This window comes from Lynx rufus, unplaced genomic scaffold (genome assembly GCF_022079265.1).
Source record: "Lynx rufus isolate CCGP_SWC_20201006 ecotype Redwood Valley unplaced genomic scaffold, mLynRuf1.p SCAF_12, whole genome shotgun sequence".
NCBI classification, from domain to species: Eukaryota; Metazoa; Chordata; class Mammalia; order Carnivora; family Felidae; genus Lynx; species Lynx rufus.
The window spans coordinates 25,415,315-25,441,705 of record NW_025814826.1 but is presented as its reverse complement, the minus strand read 5'-3'; the positions used below and the strand labels follow the sequence as shown (position 1 = coordinate 25,441,705).

The window sequence follows — 26,391 nt, the reverse complement described above, 5'->3', positions numbered from 1 at the left end:
CATTAAAAAAAAAAAAATGGAGGCTGATGTAAACCTGAAAAACAATTATCACTTGTAGAATGTATGGCCACCATTATTGTATGTCCTTTTTGTCTGTTTTTAGCTGTCTTTCCTCCCCATCCACCAGCTCTCTTTTCTTCCTTTAAGGTGAATTTAAGGGCAAAATGGCATGATGGAAAAAAGAAAAAAAAATCGGTAAACCTAATACACTGATAAGAACCCAAAATATTTCTTTATACATTACTGGTTTAAAACATAAACAGAAGAATCTTTCTAGAAAATAATTTGTCAACAGATTATCAAAATCACATTTAGTCAATGTGTTTCTACACAGATGCTAAAAATGATGCCTGTTGAAACTTTGGCTACAGAGTTCAGTTGGAAAGTTAACAAAATATAGAACCACATATACACAGTATGATTATGTAAAAATGCATGGAAAAAAATTATCTGCAATCTATATTTTTTCATAATAAGCAATATAATAAGCACAGTAAGCATATTATATTGACTATGTAAATAAAAATTTATCCTAGACTAGGTTCTAGCGCTAAATCTGGCATTAGCTAGCCTCAGTATCCTCATCTGGAAAATTCTATCATTCTCTAAGCAACGAATATAATGATCCTTTAGAGGGTGATAATGCAATGAGGAAAAGAGGAAGGCAGAAGGGGAGAAAACACTTCTGAAGTAAAGGAGGAAAAGTCTGATTGAAAATGGGCCCACAGCCTCCTCTCCTCAACCCATTGCCCCTCCTTCCTGCCAAACTATTCTGAGCTACCATTAAAACCAAAAACTTCCAAAAATGATTTTTGCAAAGTCTTTGAAAAGTAACAGAACAATCTGTTTGCAAAAAGCAAGAACTTTTATCTGCCAAATCAATAAAACATGTGTTTCAGCCGAAAGTTATTAATTAGGTCAACAAACTGGATCGCCTGTATCTATTTTCCTTTCGTGTATATTGTTAACACAACAAGCGCCTAGTTGAGCAACTTGTAATGGCGAGTGTCTTGGCCCTACATTCCCTGCGTGCCACGGCCCGTAAACAAAGTGCAAACTTTATTTAGCTGTTTCAGCTTTTCTGGAAGGGTGCCTGAATTTAACCACAGCAAAGCAAGTAAAAAGGATAGGCCGACTGACAGAGCGAGAGAGGAAGGATGCTGGGGCAGAGAGAGCATGGAGTGTTAAAGAAGGTCTCAGAATTCAGTATCCGCGGCAGACGCCTGGAATCTCTGTGAAAGATCTCAGAATTCAGAACAACCCTGGGCTGGGAGGGGAATGCAGGGAGGGTTTTGTGGGGAGGGGGAAAAGCCCCAATCCTGGGGGTGGGGACGTGATTAGTTTTCAGTAATCGGTATCTGAAAGAGAGGAAATGAGGCCATCCGATTGCGTGAACAGTTGAGATGCTCTAGCAACTTTTCACAAAAGACAGATGCTGCTTTTTAAAGACCACGATCTTGTTAGCATAGAAACCGCACTTCCACTTTGCAATTTTTTTCTCTGTAATCTCCAAGCCCCCACAAGTACCCCCAAACCAGAGGCAGAGGCAACCTCTAAAATTACCAAAGATCTTAACATCCAATGTGAGAAACTACAAGTCCCAGGGTGTAGTGCTGCCGTGGAGAGTACCTGCCAGAGTAACTACAAATCCCAGGATGCAGTGCTGCGACGGAACTCCGAGCTTCTCTTTCAGAATGATGTCCCTGCGGAAATCAGATCAGGCTCGGCGTTGCATGCTGGGAATCAGAGACTCAGAATCCGATTGGTTGAGATTTGCAAATGACCGCGGTCAGTGGTACTGTAGGAGTAGGGAGGAGGGCGTGCGCACTTCCTGTGCACGGAAGCCGGCAATAGACTGCGTCCCTGCCTTACCAGGTACCGATCTCCCGCGCGTTGTAGAAAGCGTCCATGACCCGGCGGAAGTGATTCCTCCAACTGCCCCGGAACCCACGGCGGCAGGCAGCTGGGGGTGGGGGGGGTGGCCCTGGAGTAGGGGCTGTGGCGGTGCGCGGGGACCCGGCGCGGTGGCTGCGGTGGCTTCAGGGCTGACGAGTGAGTCTTGGGCTGGGATGGGAACGGAGCTCCAGATTCGTATGGAGAACGAGGAAGGCTTGTACTGGGCGCGCTCACAGTCCCACTTCCCACCCCTTCCCATTTGGGCGGGGAAGGAACGGAAGCTCTTAACCTCCCCGGGCCTCCTCAGCTCCTGGTTTGGGGGAGGGGAGAAGAGGGCGGCGGGACCTTTCTAGGCGCCTCTCGGTGGGTTTGGAAGAGGGAGAAGGAGGGGCGGTCGCCAGCGTGTCTGGGCCTTCCCCGGGCTGAGCGCGGGGAGGGTGGAGTTAGGAGCATGGCAGCCCTGTCGCTTTCCCTTTTTGCTTTCCCCGGGTGCACTCGGATAAGTCCTTTTCTTGGAGTCCGTCCCCAGTCACAGGAGTGACTCTCACAGTCTTTCACAGTCACCGTCCCCCTCTTTCCAGCTGCAGGACCCCGACAAGTTTACCTTCTGGGCAACTTGTCGGTCGATCTCTACCCGACTTGATAGTTTGAAACTGTCGTGCATCTACCTTCAGTTTTTCTGAAACGTATCTAGTACGGCGGCCGCTGAATTTCTCTTACGGAACTAAAATCTCTTTAGTAATCTGTAGCTGTGGAATTCTTGTCATTAGTGCGAGCATTTCTACTTTGCATCACCTTCAGTGTACGGAACAACCGAAATCCTTTAGTTTGAGTTTTAAAATCCTTATATGAAAACTGCCAAATTTGCTTTTTGACCCCCCAAAAGTTGTTTCCTTTAGTGTATAGTAGACTAAGATGATAAATTGCTGATCTTGCTTACATTATAATTCATGATGTTGAAATATCACAGGTGGATTCATTCATTCTAGAGATACAATGGTAAGAAAACAGCTATGATCCCTGTCATTGTGGATATTTATTGCTAATTGCCAAGTAATGATTTGGGGTTCATTATTAGTTTTCAAATGGTCATTCTTTTTTCCCTTAAGTATGAAATGTATTTAGTAACTACGATTTCAAAATATATATACATATTTTTTTAAGTTTATTTCAACTCAGCTGCCGGTTTCATTACATTATGGTAATTGTGTAATGTAATTAGTAGTTAGTAGCCAGAGGTTATAGTCAACCCAATATATCAAGTTCTGTTTTTTTTTTTCTTTTTTATGTGTATTCATCTTTGAGAGGGTGAGTGGAGGAGAGGCAGATAGAGAGGGAGACAGATGATCCGGAGCCGACTCAGCACTGAGAGTGGAGAGCCCAAGGCGGGGCTCAGACTCACAATCTGTGAGATCACGACCTTAGCTGAAGTCAGACACCTAACCGACTGACACATCTACACACCCCTATATATCAAGTTTTTCTTTTTTTCAAGTTTTAAAGTAATATTTGAGTGTACCTTATAAGGTACTTTGGTATTTTTTCCTTAAATAGGTTTTTCAGTACTATAAAATAATCTGGAAACTCTCTGCATTTACATTGATCTGTCTAAATGCATTTTGGCTCACTTGTAGTAAACGTTTACTGTTCCAGGGGCACCTGTGTGGCTCATTTGGTTAAGCATATGACTCTTGATTTAGGCTCAGATGGTGATCTCAGGGTCCTGAGATCAAGCCCTGTGTTGTGCTGGGGATGGAGCCTGCTTAAGATTCTCTCTCTCTGTACTGTACCACCTCCACTCTTGCATGTGTCTCTCTCTCCAAAAAAAATTAAAAAAAAAAAAGTTTACTGTTCCGTTATTAAATAAGATCAGAAAGGGGCACCTGGGTGGCTCAGTCGGTTGAGCGTCCAGTCTTGCGGTCTGTGAGTTCAAGCCCCGCATCGGCCTCTGTGCTGACAGCTCAGAGCCTGGAGCCTGCTTTGGATTCTGTCTCCCTCTCTCTGTGCCCCTACCCCGCTCATGCTCTGTCTCTCTCTCTCTCTCTCTGTCAAAAGTAAATAAACATTAAAAAAAATTTTTTTTAATAAAATCAGAAAAAGCCCATCTAGTCATACCTGAAATTTCAAGCCTTGAAATTAAGAAAACAATATTACCTTTCATTCAAGAAATATTTATCAAAAAAAAAAAAAGAAAGAAATATTTATCAAGCATCTGCTATACGCCAGGCCTGCTATAGTCCTGCCCTTATGGAGCTTGGGGAAAGCAGAGATACAATAAGTATATGTATAAGGAAATATAGTTTCAAGTGGTGATAGATGTGAAGAGATTATATCAAGATTAGAGTTAGGGTAAACTAGGTGACCAGGGTAAGGGTTTCGAATTTGATAGGGGAGTCAGCAAGGAAGATCTGCCTCTCTGAGGAGTTGATGGTTTTGCTTGGACAACCTAAATGATGAGGAAAATCTGAGGAAAGAGCTTTTAAGATAGCAGTAACTGCAAAATGCAAAGACCTTAAGAGGGGAATGAACTTGACCTATTACAATACAGAGAAGGCCAGTATAGCTGGAGCATAGTGAGGCAAGAATGATGGAAGATGAAAATCAGAATAGTAAAGATTAAATAAGATGCAACTTTATGGTCCTTTTCCTGTTTGTGATGAGAGGCCATTAGAGGATTTTGTGCAGGGGAGTAACATCTGACTTAGGCTTTCGATAACTAGTTACTGGGTGGCAAATAGACCAAGTTGGAGGAAAGTGGGGAAACCAGCTCCTAAGGAGGCTTGTAGTAGTCCAACTGAGATATGGTACCTTGAACTAGAGATGTGGTGTGGAAGTTAGTAGAAATGGTCTGATTTGGAATATCATTTGAAGACAGAGCCAGGTGGGTCTTGCCTTCACCCTAGGACAGAAAAAAATTTGAGGAATCAACAGTTTTGCTGAGCATCTGTGTGACCAGTAGTGCCATTTACTCAGATGAGGAAGACAAGAGGGTACACTGGTTTCTGAGGAATAAACTTGGAATTCTGTAAAGGAATAAGTCAGGAGTTTGATAATTATTGTACAGCTCAGAATATGTGCAAGTAGGCAAGTTGGATATGTACAACTATTGCGTGGGGGCAGAGTCATATTTTATAGGTAATATTTAAACCTGTGGACCAGAGGACATCAAGTGGAGAGTGTTAATGGAGAAGAGGGCAGATGACTGGGAGTACTCTGGTCAGAAGAGGAGCAAACAGTGATAGAAGCAGAAAAGGCAGGAGGATGTGGCATCTCTAACATTGAGGGAAGAAACTGTTTTGGGAAGGAGGTAGTAGCCAACTGTAAAACCCTGCTAAGAGATGACAACTAGACAAGTAAAGTAATTGAAATGTGATGAGCCCTTTGAGTGGATTAGTGGGCCAAAAGTCTGATCAGAGTAGGTTAAGGAGATGTGGATGGTAGTAATGATGTTACAGCATTTTGATGTGTATAGGAATAATAGGAATTTGGTAGGACTAATAGAACAAAGTCCTTGGAGAGGTGTGCTTACATGGAAGGGTTGGCCTTAGATAAGAAGGATTTTTTTTTTTTTAATGTTTATTTTTGAGAGAGACAGAGAGAGAATGTACACAAGTGAGGGAGGGGCCAGAGACAGAGAGGAAGACAGAATCCAAGCAGGCTCCAGGCTCTGAGCTGTCAGCGCAGATCCCTACACAGGGCTCGAACTCACAGACCCTGAGATCATGACCTGAGCCAAAGTGGAACACTTAACCAACTGAGCCACCCAGGTGCCCCTATTTATTTTTGACAGCAAGATAGAGAGCCAGTGGGGGAGGGGCAGAGAGAGAGGGAGACAGAATCCCGAGCATGCTATACCCTGTCAACACAGAGCCCTGTGTGGGGCTTGAACCCATGAACCATGAGATCATGACCTGCGCTGAACCAAGAGTCGGATGCTCAACCAACTGAGCCACCCAGGTGCCCCAGGAAGAATGGTTTTTTAGCTTTTGAAACAGGAGGGTAGACAGAAGATATGGTATACACATGCAAGTAGAATGAAGGTAGAAAGACAAGGTAATTGAAGTGATACATTTCTGTTTTCTTGATAAAATAAGTAAATTTGTCAGGGCAGGGAGGAGAAGGTGTTGGAGGTTTAGGAGAAGTTTAAAGTGTGTGGTCACAAATTTAAAGTTGAGGTCAGTCAAAATGGTTGTGTCTTTTTTCCAGCCACATCCATCTCTTGGTTGAGGCTTGAGCTAGGCAGAGAATTGGGTTTGCCCGGGATTGGGATGTGGGTGGGCATATACATCAGAGGGGAGGGCAGGGACTTAGGGTATAAAGACTGTGAGATGTGCATGGTGCCAATCCTGATGAATTCAGTGGGATTAAGCAAGGTCAGAACTTGTTTTCTATTTGTTTTTTATATTTGTTTTTGGCCCATTATTCTAAGGGTTCTTTTAAATTAATTTATAATATGTAGAATCTAATTAGAGAGTATATAGTGGGAATATTTGCTCAAACCTTTTTAAACCAAAACAAAGGAGTTTGGAGATCATTGTCTAAGAGGGAGTTTAGGTAGTTTACAAGAGTGAGGAAGACAGACTCTGTCGAAGCACGTAGCGCTCTGGAGTCCTTAAGTGCTCTGGTGTATGACCGCAACAACTCTGTTGAATAAAGATGGGAAATTGGAGTTACAGGCATTTGTAGAGGGATGAAGAATTTCAGATGGGTATAGTCATGAAATAGTGGCTCTGGAAGGCACTTTTAGACACAGTTTAGCCCATTGTGTTTGGGAGATAAACAAGTATTATCACTTTAATTTATCAGGGTCTCAAGATAGAAATTTGGAGAGCAGAAATTTAGATGTGGACTTCCAGTGACACTTCTACTTTGTATGAAGGCCTTTCCCACCTCTCTCCTGATTTGGCTTATACTGTTTACTTTGCTTGGATCTCCTTCCAGTTCTGCTTGGTAAAAATACCTCCTTACATTGAGACCCAGATCAAAACCTACTTTCCTTTTGTGGCCATTCACTTAAGAGATTCATAGTCCAAGATTTACTTCTTTAGGACTCCCAAAGTCCTACTCCTTCTCTATTAGCATCTGCAAATCTAGAGAATTTGGATTAGTTTTATTATCAGCATCAGTATCTTTTGAAAGGTTAATGAGACAAAACCATTCTGGATTGATATCTTTACAATGAAAAATACCTAAATTTAAGAAAAATCAATAAATTTTTAAAAACATCTTACTCTAACCTTATTTTAATTGAGATATAATTGGCATACCCTGAAATAGTGTACCATTTAATTTTCCAGAAAGTTGCCTCATGTTCCTTCAGAAGCAACCACTGATCTATCACCATAATTCATTTTGCCTGTTCTAGAATTTCATATAAATGGAATAATGCAGTATGTACTTTTTTGTTTTTCCATTCAGTATAATATTTTTAGTATTCACCTATGTCTTGTGTACCAGTAGATCATCCCTTGTTGTTATGAATGGTATTCCTCTGTACAAATATATCACGGCTTATGTGTCATCAGAATAGTTTCTCATTTGTTTTGAATAAAGCTGCTCTAGACACTTCCATAAAACATTTTTTTTTTTTCTTTTTTAATGTTTATTTTTGAGAGAGCGCGTGTGCATACACGAGCAGGGGAGGGGTAGAGAGGGAGGGGGACAGAGGATCCTAAGCAGGCTCTACACTGTCAGCACGGAGCCCAGTGCTGGGCGCAAACTCACAAACCACGAGATCATGACCTGACCCCAATCCAGACGCTTAACCGACTGAGCCACCCAGGCGCTCTGTACAAAATTATTTTGTGGGCAAGTTATTTCTTGGATGAATACTTAGAAATCAAGTGTGAGGATTTAGGAAAGACTTGTTTATCAGTTTGCCACTTGTAAATTAGTGAGCTATAACTTACCAAAACATAAGTAACTGAGAACCATCATTCACAGTGATCTGAAGTCCACTTAACATCACTGTAATGATTGCTGTGGTCTGCATCACCCTGTGTAATATTTCTGATTGGTCATTTGGGGCGAGTCTAAAATAGAGTTCTTAAATATCAGAAGGATCTCTTCTAATCTAGATTCCTAAAGGCCCATAGTTCACAACAGGCAGAACATAGGGCAGACATTTGTGAGGGTTTGTTTCTAGAAATGAAGCCCTGCTGATGGAATATTATAATGCAGTTGATTACTGAGTATTATTAGGTGAGTTATTATTTTAATAGTAAAAACTTGACCATTTAGGACAACAATTAGGCTGTGACTAATTGTTAACTATCAGAAATAGATTGAAAATTGTGGTCAGTGCTTTTACTTTAAATGACCTAATAGATTCCCTTAGTAAAGGCAAAGAACTACCCTCTTTGAGCTAGTGTTGGTGTGTGTAGACAGCCACTGAGAACAAAACTTGTTCTTAAACTCAGGGATGTTTGGAAGCACATTTTAACCCCAGGAGATTTGAGGACATTATCAAACACAACATTTTCAGATAACTGAATTCGTTCCAGGAAACATAAAATTCTAGAGATCGTGTACAGAAATATATGTTTCATACACTTGCATTTATAATTAACAATTTGTGGTAGTCAGTGCAAAATTGTGAGACTGGCGTTTTGGTTATCGTAATTTCATAAAATGTGGCTGTGACCTATGTCCTTGAAGTCTTTAAAATAAAAATTATTTTAAGAACCAAGAATTCATATTGACTAAATTTTATTGTGAAAGATGGAATACCATCTCCTTCCTTTGTCACCCCCTCCCCTCAGTATAGCCCAAAATGTTTCAATAAACTTAAATAGAATAGTTTTCACGATGCTTGTCTAAAAGTTCTGTAAGTTTATTCAATGCCAACATCATGGGAAAACATAAAAGTAATTAATCTTGGTCAAAAGAATTGTACCTTTGAATAACTTTATTCTGTCAGAAAGCTCAGAATAGGAATATCTGTGTCCTTGGCCAGATACACTATTGTATGAAGTTTCACCCTGTTAACATTACCACATAATTACCATTGTGTTGGATACCTGGGTCATAAAGAGAGAATCTTGCCTTGTGGAAACTTAAGGTTAGTAAGCAAGACAAAATGTATCTAAAAAGACACACTTTGAAGCATTTGCATCTAATAGTAAAGAAAACTATAAATTCCACAATGGAGGAAAAATGGGAGAGGAGTAGTACTATTTGCTAAAAGTATTAGGAGAGTCTATGCAAGAATTAGATATAGGAGCATTGTTATAAGTTAAATAGGCCAGAATGAGAAATTCTAACTCCTCTTGAGAGACATACATCCAGTGACACTATAAGCACATTCGGGCAGGATATTTTGATGTGTTATTACAAATTGGAATTGCCTTCTAACTTCTGTCAATTTGTATTACTTTGTTTTCCAAATTAATCATATTTTTACATATAGTTAGGAACTAATCATCAGGCTGACCATTGTTCCCTTATGAGCTGTTCGGTTCTATACGTTTATTTGTTTCTTTTTAAAAAATCAAATTTAGGGCGCCGGGGTGGCTCAGTTGGTTAAGCTCAGTTGGTGACTCTTGATTTTGGCTCGGGTCATGATCTCACGCTTCATGTTTCAAGCCCCCTGGTCCGGCTCTGCACTGACAGGGCTCACCCTGCTTGGGATTCTCTTTCTCCCTCTCTGCCCTTCCCTGCTCACACACCAGCAGGGGAGGGGCACAGAGAGAGGGACACACAGAACTGGAAGCAGGCTCCAGGCTCTAAGCTGTCAGCACAGAGCCCCACCTGGAGCTCAGACCCACAATCCGTGAGATCATGACCTGAGCCAAAGTGGGATGCTTAACTGACTGAGCTACCCAGGCACTCCTCAAAATAAACTTTAAAAACAAATTTAAACCATAGTTTTCTTTTTAAAAAGTTACAGTTTCCTAGTTATTTATACTTTGAACATGTATTTTTGTGCATTTTATTTATTCTGCAGAAAACATAATAGGCAGGAAGCCACTTGTTTTACATAAATGGCACCAAACTATACCTATCATTCTAATCTGCTTTTTAAAAAATTAATCTTGGGGCGCCTGGGTGGCGCAGTCGGTTAAGCGTCCGACTTCAGCCAGGTCACGATCTCGCGGTCCGTGAGTTCGAGCCCCGCGTCAGGCTCTGGGCTGATGGCTCGGAGCCTGGAGCCTGTTTCCGATTCTGTGTCTCCCTCTCTCTCTGCCCCTCCCCTGTTCATGCTCTGTCTCTCTCTGTCCCAAAAATAAATTAAAAAAAAAAAAATTAATCTTGGGGCGCCTGGGTGGCTCAGTCGGTTGAGCATCCAACTTCGGCTCAGGTCATGATCTCACGGTCCGTCGGGCTCTGTGCTGACAGCTCAGAGCCTGGAGCCCGTTTCAGATTCTGTGTCTCCCTCTCTCTCTGCCCCTCCCCTGTTCATGCTCTGTCTCTCTCTGTCTCAAAAATAAATAAACATTAAAAAAAAATTTTTTTTTAAATAAAAAATTAATCTTGGTGGTATTTCATACATACATAGATTTAATTTATTCCCTTTCACTGCCCATAATAACTATCAATAATTGTAGATATACTATTTTTATTTAGGTCATTCCCTAATTGGGAACTTTTCAGGGGTTTTTTCAATGTTTCATTTGTGCACGTATTATAGTCAATATTCTTCTCCTTGCCTTTGTGCACAAGCTAGTGTTTCTCTAAAATAGATACCAAGAAGGAGAATTATTGCTAGCCTCCTGATGATTGTGCTGCTGCCTTCCAAAAACTGTTGTGCTGTATGTTTAGTATTATCCTCTTCCTCTTCTGTACCACTTGATTCTTAGCACATTTTAGTGTTTTAGTTTGGGTGTTTGGTGATTACTGTTGGGATCAAACATTTTTTTTGTACAGGTCTATGAGCTATTTTTATTTTTTTCTTCTGTTATTTTTCCAGAGTTCAGTGAGTTTTATTATATTTGTTTCTTTAATCTGTAGCATATTTTTTATGAATGGTATCAGATGTCTAACCTTATTTTTTTTTTAATTTTTTTTTAACGTTTATTTATTTTTGAGACAGAGAGAGACACAGCATGAATGGGGGAGGGGCAGAGAGAGAGGGAGACACAGAATCGGAAGCAGGCTCCAGGCTCCGAGCTGTCAGCACAGAGCCTGACGCGGGGCTCGAACTCACGGACCGCGAGATCATGACCTGAGCCGAAGTCGGACGCTTAACCGACTGAGCCACCCTAGGCGCCCCTAACCTTATTACTTTTTCCAAGTAAATAGTGAATGTAAAGAGACATACAAAAAATAGACTTGTAGCTGCTGCTGTCATCTACTTAATAACCTAAGTCAATCAGTTAAAAAACTATTAGTACTAATAAGAGAGTTCTGCATAGGTGAGGGATACAAATCAACTTTTAATGGATTTAAAAGCTTTTCTTTAAAACACCAGCAATAATCTTTCAGAAAGTATAATACGAAAACAGACAGAATTCATAATAAAAACTATAAAGTATCTAAAAGTCCAGCTAAAAAGAAATGTGTATTGATAAAATGGGACTTGCCTGGCCACTTAGAACATGTTTATCACACTGACTGTAATGAAAACAGTAGATATCTTAGGTATTAAACAGGTTAGGGAGATAGAGTATAGTCTAGAAATTCCTTTAATAGTAAATGATTGCAGTAACATTTCAAATTTGAAGGATGGGCTGGCTGTTCAAAGATCTTTTCAATGTTCAGTAATACTAGATTCAAAACTGATTGCTTTGTGGGCGCTAGGCTCACCTAGAATTTCTATTGGTTCCCAAAAAATAAAAAACTATAAAAGAATAATGTTTATATATAACACTAAAAGCACAATATATCTGAGGACTTTTTGTTCATACTGTGTCTTTTGCCTAGAAATATTTTCAACCTACTGCTCAACCACGTGTGTTTACCTACCTAATTCGTATTTCCAGAACTCAGCTCAGTTATGGAATAGACACTCAAGTGTTTACCCTGAGAATTTTGTAAACCCAAACTTAGACTTCTGTAGGTAATTTGTAGGTTACATCCCAATTTAATCACACTTTAAATATTTTTAACTTCTACCTAAGAATTAGGATTTACTCAACTATTAGTGTTAATATACTGTGGATTTTTTTTTTGTTGTTGTTAGTGATGGGGAGTTTCTCTTCCCCCACCCACCCATCTTTAATCCTTGAATAAATGGTGAAATTGATTTACTATATTAAGAAGTCTATAGAGAAGCTGTTGCTACACAAAGGGCTTCTAAAATGTGACTGCATGGTTGCGTAGCTACTGCTAGTTAAGTAAACATCCTAGATGTTTGGCTCTGGAGATTTTCCAGATAGAAAGTTGGCACTTGAAGTTCTTGTTCTAGCTTTTCTATCATTTTTTTCCTTTTTTGTTTTCTTAGAATGATTACAAAGCAGTATGAACAGAATACAGTAATAATGACCAATGAATTTTTATCTGCTATTATTATCATAAAGTGGCAGAGTACTGCTTTTAGTGCTTACACTTTCAATAAGTATCTAAGGATTTCTATCAGCAGCTCTTACCTAGCAGCAGTGGAAAACAAGTTTTAATGGGAGCCAGAATTTTTTACCATAGCAGCATGGAATAATGGAAAGGAGTGCAGGCCCTAAAGCAGACCTACCTAGGTTTAAATCCTCTTGCTGCCACTTGAGCTGTAGAAGCTTTAAGCAAGTAGCAGCTTCTTAGTGTTTCTTCATCTCTAAAATGAGAATAATAATACCCTTGTGGAAGTGTTGTTTTAAAATAATGTATGTAAAGCATGTAGTGCAATGTTTACCACTTATCAGGCCCTCAACTTGTTGGTAATAATATGACATTGCCCCTGTTGCCCTTATCTCGTATTAGAAATGGTACTTACATATCCATGCTTAGCATTCTAGACTAACAAATAGATTTGATTCCTACGCTTACTCTGTCATTACTGGAACAAATCATTCAACTCCCTTATTACATCAGTGATGTTACTATTTTTTAAAATGAGGAATTGCATAGGTTATCTCCAAGTTTCTTTCCTGCTATAAAATGTTATGGTTCATTTTCTTGGCCCTTCCCTTAAGGCTAGATAAAATACTGGTCAGGAATTTCTTAGAGAACAGGATGTTTTCCCATTAATAACATAAAAATACTGGTATAAATGAAATCTTGAAGAAATGATACAAAAATAAAAAGTTACTCAAAACATGAACCCTTTTCCTTTAGCATTCATTCATCTTTGTAAAATTTAAGATTTGTCAGAATATTAAAGATTTTCTACAACTTCACTGTTAAACTTTAGAACTTCCATAGACTGCAGAAAAGATGCCACAGTGAAATGTATTATAAATGTGCACAATTACATAAGAGGAGGGCAAGCTTTATCTTTTTCATTTTTCTGAAGGCTACTTCATGTCCTTGGATTTATCATGTTATCATTGATTTAGCAAATACGTGCTTTAGTGTCTGCTAGTATCTAGTAGATACAAGTATACAAAGATGATTAAGGTCAACGATCTCCTTCAAGTTCAATTCAACTCCTAAGGAACAACATCTGTATTTTTAAACTGTTGTCAGAATAGCTACCTTAAAGGGAAGGAAAAAAACAAATCTGTATTTATACAGACCACTATTCTGAAGGTGATCATCTTTTCCTCCCATGTTCAGAAACTTGATACTGTTCCATTTATGGTGGCTGGGAAACTCCTGCATAGCAGAGAGAGAGTTTTTAAACTTGTAATACCAAGGATATATTAAATAGTAATGGGCGAAAACATGTTATTCCAGCATTAATCTTAAAATAGCATTGTTATATTTTCAGGAAACTACTAAAGTTCCTGTGGAAGTAAAGTAGAATTTCATAAGAACATAATGGGTAAGTTACATAAAAGTCATTTTTTATTGCAAATAGTAGAAGCTGGTCTTCTCAAAGATAGGCCTTTGACATTGGTGAATGCAATCAGAATAGACTGAAATTAGTTGTTTAAATCTACAGCATCTGCTTACTGCAGGCAAACCTCAGAGATATTGTGGGTTTGGTTCCAGACCACAGCAATGAAGCTAGTCAAATGAGATCTTTGGTTTCCCAGTGCTTGTAAAAGTTATGTTTATACTATACTGTGGTCTGTTAAGTGTGCAATAACATTATGTATAAAAAACAAAACACAACATAATACCTGCTAAAAACAAGGTATGCCTGTACATATTTTTGAAAGGCAGATAAGTAATGTTTTTGTGCCAAATATATTTGTGATCGCTAGTAAGAAATAGCACCTTAAGAAATTAGAAACTTTCCCAACAAGCATATAAAATGCTTTAGCTTGCAAAAAACAACACAAGAATTGCAAATTTAAATAATTAATAATTGTTTTTATTTTTGTCCTAAGGGATTGATAACACCTGCTAAATATCTGTATGCTTGAGTAGTCTATAATTTAAAAGTTACTTGCATCTTTATGAATGTCCCTGCTTTTTATTATGAAAAATTGTGAGAGTCATACACTACATAGCCTTCAGTGATTGTTAATGTTTGGCCACATTTGCTTTCTCTGTGTGTGTGTGTGTATGTGTATGTATGTATTTATATATCCACATACACATGCTTGCTTTTTTCTGTACCATTTATTTAGTTGTGCAGTATCACTTCACACCAAATACTTGAGTAGGCATCTCCTAATTCATCGCATATTCAGAATTTTCTCAGTTATTTCAGTAGTGTTCTTTACAGCAGGTACATTATAGACATAGCTCATTTTATTGTGCTTCACTTTATTGCACTTCACAGATACTGCAGTTTTTTGGTTTTGTTTTTGTTTTTGTTTTTTTTACAAACTGAGTTTATAGCAGCCCTGGGTGGAGCAAGTCTATTGGTGCCATTTTTCCAACAGCAGTTGCCCATTTCATGTCTCTGTCACATTTTGGTAATCTCACAATATTTCACTTTTTCATTATTATTATTGTATCTGTTACGGTGATCTGTGATCAGTGATCTTTGATGCTACTGTTGTAATTGTTTTGAGATACTATGAACCATGCTCACATAAGACAGGGAGCTTAATCGATACATGTTGTGTGTGTTCTGACTGCTGCACGGACTAGCTATTCCCTCATCTCTCTCTCTCTCCTCAGACCTCCTTATTCCCTGAGACACAAAATATTGAAATTAGGCCAGTTATTAACCCTACAATGACTTCTGAGTGTTCAAGTGAAAGGAAGACTTGTACATCTCTCACTTTCAGTCAAAAGCAAGAGATGATTAAGCTTAGTGAGGAAAGCATGTCGAAAGCTGAGACAGGCTGAAAGCTAGGCCTCTTGCAACAGTTAGCCAAGTTGCAAGTGCAAAAGAAAAGTTCTTGAAGGAAATTGAAAGTGCTACTCTGGTGAACACACAAATAAAAAAGCGAAACATCCTTATTGTTGATGGAGAAAGTTTGAGTGGTCTGGATAGAAGATCAGACCACCCACAACAGTCCCTTAAGGCAAGGCCTAATCCAGAGCAAGGCCCTGACTCTTCAATTCTGTGAAGGCTGAGAGAGGGGAGGAAGCTATAAAAGTCTGAAGCTAGCAGAAGCTGGCTCATGAGTTTTAAGGAAAGCTGTCTCTATAACATAAAACTGTAAAGGTGAAGCAGCAAGTGCTGATGTAGAAGCTGCAGCATGTTATCCAGAAGATCCAACGAAGGTAATTAGGGTGGCTACACTAAACAACAGATTTTCAGTGGAGATGTAACACTTTGTATTGGAAGAAGATGCCATCTAGGGCTGTTGTAGAGAAAAGTCAATGCCTGGCTTCAAAGGACAAGCTGACTCTCTTGTCAGGGGCTAATGCTGCTGGTGACTTTTAAGTTGAAGTCAGTGTTCATTGATCATTCTGAAAATCCTAGAGCCCTTGAGAATCATGCTGAATCTACTCTGACTGTGCTCTACAAATGGAACAACAAAGCCTGGATGACAGCACATCTGTTTACAACATGGCTTACTGAATATTTTAAGCGTACTCTTCAGACCTCCTGTTCAGGGAAAAAAGATTCCTTTCAAAATACTACTACTTACTGACAACGTACTTGATCACCCAAGAGTTCTTATGGAGACGTGCAACAAGATTAATGTTGTTTTCAAGCCAGCAAACATAGCATCCATTCTGCAGCCCATGGATCAAGGAGTAACTTTGACTTTCAAGTCTTGTTACTTAAGAAATACATAGCTGCCATAGATAGTGATTCTCGTGATGCATCTGGGCAAAGTTAACTGAAAACCTTCTGGAAAAGGTTCATTCTGGATGCCATTCAGAGCACGTGTGATTCATGGAAAGAGGTCAAAATATAAACACTAACAGGAGTGTAGAAAAAGTGGATTCCAACCCTAATGGATGACTTTGAGGGGTACAAGACTTCAGTGGCGGAAGTAACTGCAGATGTGGTAGAAATAACAAGAACTTGAATTAGAAGTGGAGCCTGAGGATGTGACTGAATTGCTACAATTTCAAGATAAAACTTTAACAGATGAGGAGTTGCATCTTATGGATGAGCAAAGAAAGTAGTTTCTTGAGATGGAATCTACTCCTGGTAAAGATACTGTGACAGTTGTTGAAATGACAAGAAAGGATTTAGAGTACTACATAAACTCAGTTGATAAAGCAGTGGCAGGGTTTGAGAAGATTGATTCCAATTTTGAGAGAAGTTCTCCTGGGGTCAGATGCTGTCAAATAGCATTACGTACTACAGAGAAATCATTCCTGAAAGGAAGAGTTGATCAATGCTGCAGATTTCATTGTCTGATTTCATATAATTGCCACAGCCACCCAGCCTTCAGCAACCACCACCCTGCTCAGTCAGTGACCATCAACATCAAGGCATGAACCTCCACCAGCAAAAAGATTACTACTCACTGAAAGCTCAGACAATGGTTAGCATTTTTTTTAGCAATAAAGTATTTTTAATTAAGATGTATACATTTTTTTTTTACATATAATGCTATTGCATACGATGGTATACTGTAAGCAAACTTTTATATTCACCGGGAAACCAGAAAATTGATTTGATTCACTTTTGCGTTGCTTTTTCATGGTGGTGTAGAACTGAACCCACAGTTATCTCTGAGGTATGCCTGTGTTTTATATCCAGTCAGGGATCACGTATTGCATTGTCTCTTTAATCTCATCTAAACAGTTCCCTCCTTTTGGGGGTGTGAGGAGTGAGGTCTTTGATGACCATTTAAAATTTAGATTTGTCTGGGTTGTTTACTCCTGATTAGATTCAGATTAAACATTTTGGACAGCAGACGAACATTAATGATTTTTTTATTTATTAATCCTAATTGGAAGGATTTTTAAATTAACTACTAATGAATAAATAAATGGATGTTTATAGCTTGAATACTCCAGTTTTATCCTCTGTCCTCTTTTTCTTGGGCTTCATAAGTTTTTAGAATAAGCCTTAAGATCTTTTCTTTCAGATATTGGTAACCATAAAAATAATTCTGTCAGTACAATACTGTGAGAATTCTAGATGTTAGAAAGATCTTATGGGGATATACAAAAATGCATACTCCCAGAAAAGTTATATTGAGTTAGCTACTGTGGCAGAAGCTGTGGTGGCAATGAGGATAGCTGGCAGTGGAGTAACATCTACGTGCTCTGTGTCCTCACCTCCACTTGGGAATTTTCAAAGACTGGTATTTGTCTATATTCATTACTTTAATTGTGCAATAATTTAAACTCAGCAGTAAAATGTTTGGATTATTAATACGGACCAAGAGCAAGATGCTGAGTAAAAGGAAGCCCTAACTTTTAGAATTAGGAGCTTATCAGGGAAGTTGAATTCACATGACATATAAACATTCATTCATAAACACACAATGTGTCATATTTTTAAGATGAGTATTTCAGGTGATTTAAAGTTTTACTATTTGCTTATTTTATTTGAGCCTTTAAATTTGAATGTGCTACTGTGTTCACAAAAAAATTGTTAATACTTCTTTGAAAAATACTAGTAAATTTTCATCTAAAATAATATTCTTAAATGTAGTTTATTCTGACATTGGAAAATGTTTAGAGAATGATAAAACAAGGAATTAAAAAAACCTAAAATCTTGGTAGATCTTACCATCCAGAAATGTTTTGGGTCTGAGTTATTCAAAAATTAACCTTGGTAAACCTGTTTATTTTAATTTTGTGATTCAAAAATCATTTTACTACTTACTTTAGATGGAGAAGAGAAAACCTACGGCGGCTGTGAAGGCCCCGATGCCATGTATGTCAAATTGATATCTTCGGATGGTCATGAATTTATTGTAAAAAGAGAACACGCACTAACATCCGGAACAATAAAAGCCATGTTGAGTGGCCCAGGTAGGTACATTTCTTTATTTTCTGTTAATAAATCTTTACTTTCAGTATGTTCTTAACTTGAATTAAGCGATTCATAACATTAAAGGAAAGAGACAGTAACTTTTCTAACATTATTTCATGATTGTGTTGCATTGGAAAAATTGGTTCCTGCCATTTCCTGTTTTCAGTTATTTACCCTAATAGGAAGGATCATTTCCCTACATTAGTTTCCATGTTTAATTTCTTCACCACAGTAGGACTCTGATGGTGATGTGTGCTCCTAACTACGTATAAAGTTTATGTTTAGAAATTTACCACTTCCCAAACATCTATTCTTACCATTTTTTTTCCCTTGAGAGGGTTTTGTTTTTTTTTTTTTTAACCTTAAAATTTTTCTTGAGGATTTGAATTTCTGGAGCACACAATAATTCTGTGTTCAGCTTTTGGAGGAAACACCAAACTTTATACAGTGGCTGCACCATTTTATATTCCTACCATCATTGTATGAATATTCAAGTTTCTCCACATTTTCACTGACACTTATTTTTCCTTTTTTTTTGATTCTAGCCATTCTAATGGGTATCAAGTGGTTTCTCATTATAGTTTGGATTAACTCTTCCGTAGGGACTAATGGTGCTGAACATCACTTCTTGTGTTTGCTATATATACAGTTGTATATCGTCTTTGGAGAAATGTCTATTCAAATCTGTTGCACATTTTTCAATTCAGTTGTGTGTCTTTTAGTTAGTGAGTTGTAAGCGTTTTTTTTATAAATTCTGGACAGTAGACCCGTATCAGATATGATATGCAAATATTTTCTTACAACAGTTGTGATTTTTTTTTTAATGTTTATTTTTTTTTTTTGAGAGAGAGAGAGAGAGAGAGAGAGACAGCACGAGCAGGGAGAGGAGTGGGGCAGAGAGAAAGGGAGACACAGAATCTGAAGCAGGCTCCAGGTTCCAAGCTGTCGGTACAGAGCCCAACATGGGGCTCGAGCTTGTGAAACACGAGATCATGACTGGAACCAAAGTTGGACACTTAACCGACTGAGCCACCCAGGTGCCCCATAACAGTTCTGATTTTACCTCTTACAGTTAGGTCTTTGATTTTCACTTAATTTTTGTATATGATGTGAGGTAATGATTCAATTTCATTCTTTCTTATATGGGCATCCTAGTACCATTTGTTGAAGAGACTGTTCTTTCCCTCATTTAATGGTCTTGGCACCCTTGTTGAAAATCAGTTGACCATAGCCACATGGGTTTATGTATGGGCTTTCAACTCTCCCCCATTGATCTTTTTTTTTTTTTTTTTCTTTAAAGTAATCTCTACATCCAACGTGGGGCTTGAACTCACAACCCTGAGATCAAGAGTCACATGCTCTACCCGCTGAACCAGGGCGGGGGTGGGGGGGGGGGTGGCATTGCATTGATCTGTCCTTATGCTAATACCACAGTATTTTGATTACTATAGCTTTGTAGTAAGTTATGAAATGAGGAAGTGTTTTATTTTTTCAAGATTATTTTGGCTATTTGAGGTCACTTGTTTTGGGTCTTCTTAGATTTGCTTTAAATTCTAGTTAATGCACAGTGTAATATTAGTTTCAGATGAACAATATAGTGATTCAGCACTTTCCTACAATACCCAGTGCTCATCACAAGTGCACTTCTTAATCCCTATCACCTATTTAACCAATCCCCCCCACTCACCTCCCTTCTTGTAACCATCATTTTGTTCTCTATAGTTAAGAGTCTGTTTCTTGGTTTGCCTCTTTCTCTTTTTTTTCCCCTTTGCTCATTTGTTTTGTTTCCTAAGTTCCACATGAGTGAAATCATACGGTATTTGTCTTTCTCAGACTTAATTCATATAACGTATTACTCTAGCTCCATCCAGGTTGTTGCAAATGGCAAGATTTCATTCATTTCTTTCTTCTTTCATTCATTTCTTTCATTCATTGGTAATATTCCAGTGTGTGTGTACGTACACACACCACATCTCCTTTATCCATTCATCAGTTGATGGACACTTGAGCTGTTTCCATAATTCGGCTGTTGTAGATTATGCAGCTGTAAATATTGGGGTGCATGTATCCCTTTGAGTTAGTATTTTTGTATTCTTTGGGTAAAAACTTAGCAGTGCAATTGCTGGATCATAGGGTAGTTCTATTTCTACGTTTTTGGGGAACTCCATACCATTTTCCATAGTGGCTTCACCAGTTTGCATTTGTACCAACAGTGCACGAGGGTTCCCCTTTTGTCCACATCCTTGCCAGCTACCTGTTTATGGTGTTGCTGACTTGGGCTATTCTGACAGGTGTGAGGTGATATCTCATTGTAGTTGTGATTTGCATTTCCCTGATGATGAGTGATGTTGAGCATCTTTTCATGTGTCTGTTGGCCATCTCTATGTCTTCTTTGGGAAAATGTTAGTCATGTCTTCTGCCCATTTTTAATTACATTATTCAGTTTTTGAGTGTTGAGTTTTATAAGTTCTTTATATATTGTGGATACTATCAGATATGTCGTTTGCAAATATCTTCTCCCATTCCATAGGTTGCCTTTTAGTTTCTTTTTTTTTTTTTAATTTTTTTTTTAACATTTATTTATTTTTGAGACAGAGACAGAGCATGAACAGGGGAGGGGCAGAGAGAGAGGGAGACACAGAATCTGAAGCAGTCTCCAGGCCCTGAGCTGCCAGCACAGAGCCCGATGCAGGGCTCGAACTCACGGACCGTGAGATCATGACCTGAGCCGAAGTCGGACGCTTAACTGACCAAGCCACCCAGGCGCCCCTTAGTTTTCTTGATTGTTTCTATTTAAGGTCACTTGTAATTCCTTTTCCATATTTTTTACTGTGAAATTTTTATTTATTTATTTAACTTTTTTTTTTTTTTTTTTTTAAGCGAGAGAGAGAGACAGAGGACGCAAACAGAGAGGGATAGAGAATCCCAAGCAGGCATTGCACTGTCAGTGCAGAGCCGATGTGGGGCTTGAACTCACGCCAAAACCAAGAGTCAGATGTTTAACCGACTAAGCCACCCAGGCACCCCTACTGTGGAAATTTTAAAACATATACAGAGAGATTAGTATAATACACTTGCATGTACTCATCTCCAGCTTCAATTTTATCAATATTTTGCCAATTTCATTTCATCTATTTTCCTCACTTTTTTTTTTTTAAACGTTTATTTATTTTGAGAGCGCGAGCTAGGGAAGGGCAGAGAGACAGAGTCCCAAGCCGGCTCTACCCTGCCTGTGCAGAGCCTGACGTAGGGCTCGAACTCCTGAACTCTGAAATCATGACCTGAGCTGAAATCAAAGGCCGGACGCTAAACTCACTGAGCCACCCAGGCACCCCTATCATCCTCACTTTTTTGAAGAGTATTTCAAGCAAATATATCCTGTCAGTGTCATTTCACTTACAGAATCTATGATAGTCCCCCCTGCACTCTCCCTTTTTTTGCAGACCATGAACTTTTTGGAGAACCAAGTTATTTGTAAAATGTTCACATCTGGATTAGACTTAATGTTTCATTTTGTAAGCTTATAAATTAGAACTCTAGAGGCTTGATTAGAATCCAGCTCATTTTTCTAGGCAAGAATACTCTATAGGCAGTACTACTGTATTTCTTTTGTATCAATATTTTAGCAATGTCAGGATAGCTTAGTAGGTTACAGGGCTAGTAAGCTGATTCATCTCTGAACAGTTCTGCAGTTAGATTTTCATATGATGCTTTTAGCATTATTGTGATTACTGCTGAGATTTACTTCATTTGGAATTACAAAACAGTGACTTTCTAATTCTTATCATTTCTTGTGCATTTATTAGAATTCTCCTATGAAGAAATATTTGGTTACCCTGAAATATACTCTGTATAGCAAAAATAAGTGCTTGATTTTTTTCTGTTTACATATAATTTTTGAGTAATGAAATTATTCTTCAGCATCCTCCAGTAGCAAAGAGTGTTTGGGGTTTTTTGTTTTTTTGTGTTTCATTTTCTTGTGACTTTTTATTATTTAAGGTTTTTTTAATCTAGTGTAGTCCTTCTCACTGATGCTCAGATTGCCCCCATTTGCTCCATTTTTATTCAGAAGGAGCCACATCAGGTTGGCTTCTGTGTCCTTTTGACCTGGCTCTGGTAATCTGGGATAGCTGTACTACTTTCTATAATGACAAGATTTCCTAGGCTCATTTGGTACATAATTCTCCAGTCTGGAAAAGAGCCATTTTTCCAAAGAGCCATTTTCTCGTAATGGAAAATGGGCCTTAAGGACCCCAATCTGGTTGTTAGCAGTACTCCTTGCTCGTGGGATGAATTAAGTTTAGACTTTTCTACTGGATAGAGCTAGGATTTACTTTAGAAAAATAAAATCATGGGTGCCAACAAATTTTAACTAAAAATTAAGATTAAAGGATGTTTGTTTTTTGTAAGTGTGGTCTCCTTTAATATATCTGCAGCCCCGATCTAATGTTTGCATAAAAAAGAATGAGGTACTGATACTTGCACCTTCAGAATATGCTAAGTGAAAGGAGTCAGATACAAAAGGTCGCATGTTGTAGGATTCCATTTATATCCAAAATAGATAAATCCATAGAGACAGAAAGATTGGTTTTTGCCAGAGGCTGAGGGTTGGGAAAATGGGGAATAACTGCTTAAAGGGTTTAGGATTTTATTTTGGGATACTGAAAATGTTTTGGAACTAGATAGCAGTGGTGGTTGCACAACATTGTGTATGTACACTGAATCGTATGCTCTAAAGTGGTTAATTTTATGTTATACGAATTTCACCTCAAAAAAAAAAAAACCCTAATGTTTGTCTAGTATCAAAGGCTTTAATAAGTGTCTATTAGTAGTATTTCGTATGTATATTCAAGAAAGAGAATTTTAGTCATTGACAAACCAAAATTTACCTCATTGCTGTGAATTACTCATTCAATCCTGCTCTCTTTTCTTCCCACCCCACCCCCAAGCAACAATTATTAGAAAACTTTTAAAATACTACTACATTCTCAGAAAGTACATTTTTCTACTTTTTATATTCAGTACTCGTGCTAGACTGCTAAGAAACTATTTTATCCCTATAGTAAATGCTAAATGCTATAACCTTTATATAGCTAAAGAAATTTTGAGAGATCATTAAAAACAGTTCATAAAGTGTTACTAAAACAAAGAAAAGTAACTTATGAGGAGATCTCATGAACATAATCATACTTTTAGAAACTAAAGGGGGAAACAAACATTTATTATTTATTTTTATATGGCAATTCACTATAGCACAGGGCTCCTGATGATACATAAAGACTTGATTCCCTAAACTGAATCTTCGAAAAGATTGTCTGTTTTTTTTTAATTTTTTTTTTTAATGTTTATTTATTTTTGACAGAGAGAGAGAGACAGAGACAGAGACAGAGCATGAGCGGGGGAGGGGCAGAGAGAGAGGGAGACACAATCTGAAGCAGGCTCCAGGCTCTGAGCTGTCAGCACAGAGCCCGACACAGGGCTCGAACTCACAAACCGCGAGATCATGACCTGAGCCAAAGTTGGACGCTTAACCGACTGAGCCACCCAGGCGCCCCAAGATTGTCTTTTTTTATATACTATTCGCCTTTACTTAATCATGCCACCATGATTCTTAGGAGAAGCTAAAATTTCCAAAGTCCTTGGAAGAAAATTAGAATTTTAAAATTAGTCTTGATTAATCTCAAATACTATCTTAATAAAGATTTCTTTTTTATATTTATACTCAGAAATCAGAATAAGTTATTTCATGTGATGCTAGTTGGGTTTATTCTTCTCACGTATTAGTTTGCTAGGGCTGCTGTAACAAAGTACCATTGACTGTGTTATTTAAACAATAGAAATTTATTTTCTCATAATTCTGAAGGTTAGCAATTTGAGATCAAGGTATTGGTAGAGTTAGTTTCTTCTGAGGCCTCTCTGCTTGCCTTGTAGATGGCTGTCTTCTCTGTGTCTGCACATTGTCTTCCCTCTGTGTGCATCTTTGATCTATAACTTCCTGTTCTTATAACAATACCAGTCATTAGATTAGGGCCCACCCTGATAATCCTGTTTGGCCTTAATTATCTCTTTAAAAATACTTCCTGCACAGAAAAAATTAAAAAAGAGAAAAAAAGGATCCTGTCTCCAAATATAGTCACAGAAGTACTGAGGAATGGGATATGGGAATTGTGGAGGAACACAGTTCAGCCCATAACAAACATACTTCTTTTCTTTTACAGGTCAGTTTGCTGAGAACGAAACTAATGAAGTCAATTTTAGAGAGATCCCTTCACATGTGCTATCAAAAGTATGCATGTATTTTACCTACAAGGTTCGCTACACTAACAGCTCCACGGAGATTCCTGAATTCCCAATTGCACCTGAAATTGCACTGGAACTGCTGATGGCTGCGAACTTCCTAGATTGTTAAATAAAATAAATTATAATAAACTGTTAACTTTTTTCAGTATTTAATACCTGTAGTTCAGTTAGTAATTTTTTCATATATAGCATGTTGCCTGTGTGCAGTTGAACTTTAAAGTTCATTGCAAAGCAGATTATCTTCTGTTCTTTTGCATAGCAATCAGAGTTGAAATTTGTTTGCTACATCAACAAATTGAGGACATTTTCACAAATTGAGAAATAAACAAATATGCCAATTCGTAGGTGGTTTTGCCTTATCCTTTGGATGTGATTTTTAAAATTAGAGCAGTGGTGATATAGTAAAACTGAAATTTAAGCATAAATGAACACATTCTACAGGTAAATAATGGGGCTACGTATTTTTGTGTTTTTAGTGTTTTTTTTTTAAAAAAAAAAAAAAACAAAAACCTGATCTTGTAGCCGTTGTTAGCATTACTAGAGTTATGCAAATAATTGCATTATAAACATGTTTATAACTTAGCCAAAACATTGATTTTTATAACTGTCAAAGACATAAGAGTTGAAATTTCTTATGTGTCTTTTGATAAACTGCAGTATTGTTTAAGTGTATCTTGTCTTTTTGTTTATTGCTGCAATTTAAGAACTTTATTTAAAAGCAGTTTTGGAAGATTACTAGGCACAGCTTTTGAAGCAATCACTTTTTGAACCGGTAGCCACATGGTCAACAAGTAAACTACATGATTGATTACATGTGCATTGTGCATTTTGGCCAATCCAAAGTACTGTACCTGCATTGACTATAAAGCTTCCTTTGCAATATTCTTACATAGTCCCTTGCTGTGACTGCACTTCTGATTATTTAAATATGTTTTAAAAGACTCATTATGGACTTTAATCAGCTCTTAAAAGCTAGACTTTTCAGAACTATTCTAGTCTTCCTCCAACAAACTGAAATGTTATAAAAGATTAAAAACATGGAGAGATGCAGTGCAAATCTTATCATGTACTTTGATATAGTATATGAATTATCTTCTATTAATTAAAATATGTCCCAATAAGTATGATGCCCATAATGTGTGGGTCTTCTACTGGAATCAGATTTACAAAGAGGTCATTCAGCTTTTATACTAAACAGAAAAACTATGACAGAGCACCTCTGCTTAGGCATGAGAAAAGAAGTACTGGAGTGGGTTTATTATTATCTCTATCTTAGTGGTAAGACAAAACTATCATTATAGGAGATATATATTTAAGCCTTCAGCTTAGTCCTTTAAGACTGATTTAATATGGACCAGTTTTTCTGGAACCTACAAAAAACATAACCAAGATCTGTAAGTAATTTTTCCTCATAGAAGACCTAACATTGTACTTTCCAGCTTACTGAAAGCAATTAAATGTGTTAATTGCATATATTTTAGTAACTTCTCAAGACATACTGGTACATATTTTAGTATAGAAGACTATCAAGTACAAGAATTATATTCTATCTACTTGCTGACAAATAATGTCAAAAACCTAAATGATGATTCTAAAGGTCAAAGTGACAACTAGAATAAAGTTTAACTTTGACCAATTTTAGTAGGTTACTTTATGTGTTAGATCCAGAAGTAACCTTAAGTTTAAGATATTGAAGTAGAACTGAAAGATTAGGAAAAACTGTATATCTTGCGGCAAATGATACTTGCATGTTAATAAAGGCTCTTGACTGAAAGGTTTGATGAACACTTGGTGTTTGATCTTTTTAACTTTAATTTTCTCTTTTTTCTGAGAATTCATGAAACCACTTGCTTCAGGACATTTGCCATATG

At 37.8% G+C, this 26,391-nt stretch overlaps 1 protein-coding gene across 2 annotated transcripts; it reads left to right on the top strand.

The window, feature by feature from the left end:
* The first annotated feature begins 1,816 nt into the window (after positions 1 to 1,816).
* ELOC (elongin C) lies at positions 1,817 to 24,861 on the top strand. Of its 2 annotated transcripts, none has more exons than XM_047074049.1 (4): positions 1,817 to 1,875; positions 13,694 to 13,747; positions 18,076 to 18,219; positions 24,439 to 24,861. In XM_047074049.1, the coding sequence occupies exons 2-4, from the start codon at positions 13,744 to 13,746 to the stop codon at positions 24,627 to 24,629; spliced, it is 339 nt and encodes a 112-aa protein (XP_046930005.1). In that variant the 5' UTR covers positions 1,817 to 1,875; positions 13,694 to 13,743; the 3' UTR covers positions 24,630 to 24,861. The 2 variants fall into 2 exon arrangements, with proteins under 2 accessions (XP_046930005.1, XP_046930004.1); XM_047074048.1 differs by lacking the exon at positions 1,817 to 1,875 and adding an exon at positions 1,954 to 2,052.
* The last annotated feature ends 1,530 nt before the right edge of the window (positions 24,862 to 26,391 follow it).